General features: G+C 31.8%; 1 protein-coding gene across 1 annotated transcript in view; it reads right to left on the bottom strand.

Annotated features, from left to right (window-relative positions):
- Positions 1-873: 873 nt before the first annotated feature.
- IntS2 (integrator complex subunit 2) overlaps positions 874-7,921 on the bottom strand; it is a 35,728-nt gene continuing 28,680 nt past the window's right edge. The window contains exons 15-18 of the mRNA XM_074128463.1: positions 7,586-7,823; positions 7,403-7,513; positions 2,647-2,860; positions 874-2,310 (exon numbers count right to left, since the gene is read on the bottom strand). Coding sequence (XP_073984564.1) covers positions 2,018-2,310; positions 2,647-2,860; positions 7,403-7,513; positions 7,586-7,823 — 856 coding nt within the window. The 3' untranslated portion in view covers positions 874-2,017. The remainder of the gene's footprint in view (positions 2,311-2,646; positions 2,861-7,402; positions 7,514-7,585; positions 7,824-7,921) is intronic.

The raw sequence follows: 7,921 nt of genomic DNA, 5'->3' as shown, positions 1-7,921 counted from the left end.
TGATATCCCACGCTGCACAAGAGGAAGAAAGGAAATGCTCGATAATATATTTAGAGGCAACCTTTGGGCACGAGGACATCACATTCATACATATACTTTTGCGGGTCAAAATCCCCCATTTTAAGATGCAGAGCGTCGATAAAGGCACATCTACATGAAATTCCAAAACGAATGACACCTCGTTCATAAAAATCGGTTCATGCGTTAAGGCGCTCTATTTATTTATTTATTTATTTTTTTTTTAGCGCATCAACAGCTGAGGTTATTAGCGCTCGGAGCTTTTTTCAGTGCACTGCCGGCCTCCGGACAGTGTTCTCTCGTTACAGACAACACTGTCCATCACCGGACAGTGAGCTGTAAGAAGCTCCTAGGAAGAGAAAATCTAAGGGTTAGCAGTTGGATTCGAACCCGGGACCTCCGCGTGGGAATCGAGTACGCTAACCACATAGCTAATCCCTCCCCTAAGGCGCTCTATTGTTTACAAAAAAGTAACGAACACAATGTCGTCGTTTTTGCTCAATTTTGGCAACTTTTTTCGTGGAGATTATTAAATGTACATTGTTTCAAAGAAAAATTACACATAAATGAGAATATGCCCTAAACACTACAGAAAATTTATCTTTTACAGGAAAAAAAAAAAATGGTTAAAGTTGGAGATTTTACACAGTTTTGCATTTTCACACAGTTTTTGACGATCAACCTTACATAACTGTCCTACCGGACCGTTTTAATATCTGAGATGGGTCAACTGTAGTGAATAATTTATTTTTATAAAGCTAAATGGACAAAAGTGAAGTTAGAATTGGGATGTACTCCTACTTAGTGTTAATTACAAAGAATAAGGACCAAATCTTATTTATATTAACAAATAAATAGTAAAACTAACTAGAAGTTATTTTATTTACAATAAAACATTTAATTTAAAAAATCTAACACATTTCAACTTTTTTTAAAACACTGAAACAGTGTAGTTATAAATTTCCGAAGCCTAGACTTATAACGATACGCTATACAGAAGTAAACTCTAATTAATTACATGTCTTAAATTCTTTTTACAATACCAATTGTTTCTTGAGATTCACTTTAATGATTAAATTGGTTGTCCACATTACACATTCTCGAAAATTAATGAAATAAATAAATAAAATAAAACTAATTAGGGTTTCATAACGTGGTCGGCATAGTCAGACAATTTTAGAAAATGATTATTAGGTTGTTTTGAGAAATATTACAGCTAAATTTTCAAAGATATCTTAAACAAAAAAACAAAAAAAAACTATTTTGCTTAAATAAGATTTAGCATCTAATAGATGACCATTGAAATAAAAATTTGTCTATAATAAAATAAATTACTTTTCCTTATAGATCCTTTTCCTTATAGGTGCGATTACTTTATCGTAGAAGAGTTTACTGTTGCGAATCACTTTAAAACAAAATTTGTTTTTTACAAACGACTGTTGAGTATAATTCAAAATGTTTGAATGCAACACGTATTTCGTTGACGAGTTTTTTTTCTTTTCTTTGAATGGGATTTGGCACTTTCAGGTTTACACCTAAAGAAATTTTATTTCCTTTGACAAAACAGTCATTGTGACTGCTGAAGATATCGAAGTATTTAAAATATATAAACGACAAAATGTTGAGAATATACTATAATGTGTTGTAATAACTTTATGGATCAACTAACAAGTTGATTACATGAACGGTTGGTTCACTAAGAAAGTACATCAATTCAGAGCACCGTACAAGTTCTCGTGAATGGAAAACTCACTTTTCCTATAAACAAGAGGTTCCGTAAAGAAGTTACAACAGCAATAAAGTCGGGCAATTTTAATGATTTACAAAAATTAATACAAGCCTGCCAAAATACTAACCTCTTTTAAACAATCTCACTCTACTTGATAATGACTAAATTTTACTGAAGTGAAGTAAGTTCATTTTCACTGGTCAGAAATTATTTATCAAGTGATATTAGAAAATTAATCCTTAGCTAAATATTGTTTTAATAAAATAAAAACTAATAAATCGCCCGTTTATACACAGCATTCTTGTGAATACGATCGAAAGTTGCTTGAATCAGATGTTCTAATGAAGTAGAATGAAGACCACGGTTGCCGTCTTCTACATCTTCGTCGCATTCTGTTGGCCAGGCCCAAGATCCAGCGAACGCACCTTCAGATTTACATACTCTACCCAATTGAAAAAGAAGGGTACAAACATCTTCAACTAATGGAGGAAATGCTCGGCAAACTCTAATCAAACAGTTACGAGTTCCAATGAAAAGTTCTGTTCTATTCTGCTTAGGCAATACTGAAATATAAATTAAAATACAGATATTAGCGCAATCCACCAACGCATACATTATGAATCATTAAGTTTAAAATAATATAAATACGAGTTACGATTTCAGCGCTTTTAGGAATCAGTGAACATATAAAAATTGTATCACTACTGTATAAAGGACAAAATAATTTCTAATTTCATTTTTTTGTTTCTGTAACATCTTAAACTGAATAAAAACAGAAAATAAATAAAAATCTCTTTTTCAATACATTAACATAATCATTTCTAACTTTTACATTTAATTTAACTTGACCTCTATTTCCCCACCAATTTCAAACTAGCGGACTTTAAATATACAATTACCTGAAAACAATGTTGATAACGTGTTAACAGCTAGTCTTGAAACACTCATAGCTTTTGGCAAAGAGTATTGTAGTGCTAAATGTGAGACTAGGTCGATGGCAAACACTTGTTTTTCTAGAACTGGTTGACTTAGTAATTCCGGAATGAAATCAAGACATATATGTAACGAGGGCACACCTGCCACAGTTACTGGCAATAATTCTCTTCTGTACCCCTAGAAAACAAATAAATTTTCTTAAATTCTATTATTTTAATGGATTCTTGAAAACCAAGGCAATAGATTTGATAATTTGTTAACAATTATGTAAAGAAATACAAAAGATTTATAACTGTTACACAAAATGGGATGAATGATAAATATTTCCTATTTTACATCAATACTCATCAACACTCAAATTTTTTAAATAAATAATAAATTCTCCAATCGGTTCAAGTAACAAAGAACCTCGCTGAATCCTTGAGTGCTTATTATCCAAAAATACAATAATAAAAATGAAAAGATTTAACACCAAGTTATAAGTAAGTGCACTAAATTGATTATTTTGACGTATCGCAAAAGTTAAGTTAGAGTGGAAAGAAATGAAGAGCTACATGAAGATGGTATCTAGAAAGCCACGAAAGTCTACTTTTTTTCTTTTTTTTTGTTTCCTTTTTTGGCATTGGCTTTCGCCATACAGCCAGCATCGTCTAGGTCAGTGATTCTCAACCACTGTGCCGCGGCACTTTTGCGTGCCGCAAATGTTTTGAAGTGTGCCGCCAAAATTTTAGAAATGCATACAATAAAAATTATATATTAAATGTAGAAGACGATATATGAGAGTAGCATTATCATTTATACGACCAAATATAAACGAAATTATCAAAAAAACATCAAGCTCAAATTTCTCATTAAAAGTGTTCTAATTATTAACTTGTAATGAATCCCTTAATAAACATATACTGTTGTATATTTTGTAGTACATATTATTTTATATTGAAAATAAACAAACTATTTTACACAGTGTATTATGGATAAGTAAAATACTTTTAAACTTATCTTATTGTTAGTGTACCACCAAATTTTGAAATTGTTAAAAGTGTGCCGCGATAAAAAAAGGTTGAGAATCACTGGTCTAGGTGCTTATCACTAGAATATCACTCACTCTCCATTTTTACTTATAAATACATTCGCTTCACACATTCATCCCTCCACTATATACAACTATTTACATAAACTACAGCTAATGGATGGATCAGTACTCTATATTCCTGCCATCCTTATAGCTTAACCGAAATTAAAATCACGTAATCTTTCTCTAATCATTTTCTTCCAAACCTTCTAATCGGCTTTAACTTTTAAATACATTCATATTTCATTGCTAGCTCTGCTATAGACTTAAGCACATATATGTTGGTGGAGAATATTATGCCTTCGTAGCGAAATGGTGCATCTAAATACCTGTATATGTCGTCAAACATTCGTTTCCTTTCTACCACATAACGTGGACATATCATTATTATATGTTTGAAATCCTCCTCCTCATTGCAATCTACGCAAAGAGGAGAGGACCTTTTGTTGATCCTGTGTAGATACGATCCGCACACCGCGTGGTTCGCTCTCAGCCTGCTTATTATCGTAACAACCTATTTATTAGTGACAGTTCCCTTAAACCATGGTTGTCTAGATAACTGATCAGCCATAGTTTTATAGAATCTTCCTTTATTACCATTACTGTAATCTGTCTGCCATTTTTGTAGTGCTGCTTTTGCAATTATACACTTGATATCGGTGTGTGGTAATTTATAATTAGCCACTTCCCCACTATTGGTGGCTTCCTTTGCGAGTTTATCCACAATTTCATTTTCTTTTATACCACAATGACCCCTTACCCACAAAAAATTAATGCAGACCCCCTTCTCTTTAAAAATGGCAGCAATTTCTACAATCACTGCGATAATATGATTCATTCCTGCAGACTGGGTGTGTATATGTGATAATTTACACAACACACTCTGGCTGTCACTAATAATTGTATATTTTTTCTCCGACAACGAATAAATATATTTTAAGGCCGTTAAAATAGCAATTAGCTCCGCTGTATAGATGGACGCCTCATCTTCTAATTTAATTATAATAAAATAGTTCCGAACCGGATCATACACAGCACTTCCGACTTACTGTTGCTTTTGGGCCCATCTGTAAATAAACGATATGAGCCAGGATAATGGGAAGAAATATAATCTTCGAAGGCCGACATAATTTTGCTTCAACAACCTTAACAAAAAGCATTTATTAAATATGAATAATGTTTTAAATGAGATTGCGGAATTGGGCATATGCTCATAAATGCTCATATGCACTCTTAAGATTCTCTTGAAGAGCTATGTTGCTTATATGATTTCATTTTTTTATGTGAAAAAAAAAAATGGTTTATTTGTATATGCGAAAATGAACATAGCAAACAAAGGAGGCAGCAGACTTCTTTTTTTCCTCCCTGCTCGCCACGAAGAAGTGAGAGTGAAAGAGACTACAGATCTACAAAATGAACAATAAAATTATTAAAAAATACAGGGGTTCATAGTGAAATGATGTACTTTGTTAGATAAATAAAAACCAGACTTAAATGGTTAAAAATAAAGAGCTACATCCAGAAACTCTTAAACACATCAATTTTTAATTTTTAAATTAATAATGTACAACCTTAATAACATTAAAATATTTTCAAAGATGAACGAAGAAAAAATCTGAATATTTTAAGCTCACAGTGAAAATGATACAGCTCACTTCTTCAATCATTAAATTAAAATTAAAGGACCAATTAACTAACTTCAATACCTTGTAGGCAATCCATTATTTGCTACCACTTCTTTTAGCCTGTTTGGAATAGATGAATTCCGGGCTCAGATTGTTCCATTCTTCGAGGAGATATTTCTTAAAGTCGTCTTTGCTAGAAATTTCATGTTTCCTTATTTCCATATCCAATTTTGCCAATGCGTTTTTTTTAACATTAGCGACTTTGAAGGAGTTTTTATAACATTAGGGCAGTTTACTAACATGGCAGAGTGATTCGGGTCAATGTCCTGATAAAAACAAAATTTGTCTTTTATCCCCAGCTTATCCGCACTTTCTTTAAGATGTCATTTCATAATGTCTATATAAACATGTTTGTTCATTATGCCATCAACAAAGTAGAGGTTTACTACACCAGAAGACGCCATAATAAACCCCCACATCATAATATTACCACCCATGTTTCACAGGCGTAAATGTTTTTTAGGCAAGTTCTCCTGGCTTCATTCACACATAGAAACGTCCATCAGACCCAAAAATATTAAATTTCCTTTCATCTGCAAATATCACAGTTGTCCAAAGCACGGAATACTTTAATAAATATTCATTTGCAAAATTTACTCTAAATTTTATATTTTTCTTGCTAATGAAAGGTTTCTTTTGCGCTACTCTTCCATGAAATTTGTTTTCTCTTAGCACACGTCGGACTGTTTCTGACTCACCTAAATGTTTTGATAGTTCTAAGGCTACTTTGGGTGCACTCAGGCGTGGATTTTTGTTTTAATCCTCTTAAGATCCACGACCCATCCCTATTACTTTAAGATTTAGTTTTTTTCCTGGTAATGCAGTTTTCTTTTTTGTACTTCACTATGCTCTGGATAGTTGTACGGTTTTTTTTTTTTTTAATTGTTTCGACTATTTGGTTCAGAGATTTCCTATCATTAAAATTAAATCAACTCACGTTCTTTTAAAAGTTGTATGTATTCCCATTATTGAAAAAGTCCAAATAAACGGCAGATTTTGTGCTCTGAAGAGAACTAAATGATCTGATGATTTCGCCAGAAGAGTTTAACTAGAGGAGAAAACAATTTAAAGTAAACAAATACACATGGAATGGGGCAAAGAACAGTGTATCAATTTCACTGTGAGATTATTCAATTGTAAACAAATAAGTTTATTCTAATTATTGAATCATTGATTCATTTTTATTTATTAACAAACAAAGAACAGATAACTAGGATGTTTATTAATTGAAATAAATTAATTTTGACTGTGAGCCACTGTACGTCTTTTTTTCACCAATATATTGAAAGATAGATTCATGATGTTTAGCAACAATAGTCAGCAATTTCAAAGTATTTCAGCACAATTATTAATCCAATTAATGTGGGAAACAAGATTGAAAATGAATAAATAAACAAATAATTAAGTTTTAAAGAATAATGTAAAATGTAAAAGCTTAAAAAGATTACTTTAATTTTTGAGATTATTTGCACGCAAAAAATAGTGACCTAGTAGTTTGACTTGAAGTAAAAATAAAACCATCAAATAAACACTACAGAATAACATTAATAATTTTGGCAGGTCCTCTACAGTAAATGTCAAGTTCAGCTATGATATCAAGAAGCTTTACCCAGCACAAATTTATTCCTATGCAGTTCTTGATGTAAACAAACAAGAAATCTTCAAATGAGGATAACTCAGCAATAAGATAAAATCATAAAAAACAACATGTTTAGTTATTTTTTTAACTTAACCCCTCCCATAGTAAAATAAATTAGTTAAAAATGAATTTTAATTTCCATAATTACTCTGGTGTTATCAAGCATTAAATGAGAAAGTTTGTAAAAATAGGCACAGAGATAATATAAATAGCATTTCTTATCAAATGTTTTTTAAACCACAAAAGATTATTTTTTCCACCAGCATTTCACCTAATAACAAATCAATTAATGCTAGATTATAACAAATTTCCAAATAGTTTACCTGAAAATGGACAAGTTTTGCTAAAGATGGTTCCGAAATAAATAGCTGGTGAAGATATGAACAGACAACACTTCTTACTTCCCTAAGTGCCCACATCTGACCTTTGATTTCCTATAAATATTGACATTATGAAGTGGATTTAACCTTTCCAGAAATTACGAAAGAAAATTAAAAATTACATACCTTATCTTCGCTACATTCCATACAAGCTTCTAACAAGATCTGCACAGCTAGGGCTTCTTGGGCTGAAACCAAGGCTGAACGTAATTCCTCTCTTTCAGCATCAGAACAAGGGCCACCTTTTTCACTGGAAGGTTTCTCTTGCAAAGGATTGTCCAACAAATGGCGTGATAATTGTGACTGGGAAGCAGCTAGGCAGGATTGCAGAACGCGCAATACTACGCTCAGTAATGGAGCACATCTGGAATAAGAATTTACCATGTAAAACAACAATTTTTATATTAAATTTAATTCAAATTAAAATTTTGACTGAAATCTTTAAAGATTAAATTTAGATAT

This window comes from Rhodnius prolixus, unplaced genomic scaffold (genome assembly GCF_049639745.1).
Source record: "Rhodnius prolixus isolate KJV_2025 unplaced genomic scaffold, Rpr scaffold_9, whole genome shotgun sequence".
NCBI classification, from domain to species: Eukaryota; Metazoa; Arthropoda; class Insecta; order Hemiptera; family Reduviidae; genus Rhodnius; species Rhodnius prolixus.
This window is presented reverse-complemented; position numbering and strand designations above follow the sequence as displayed.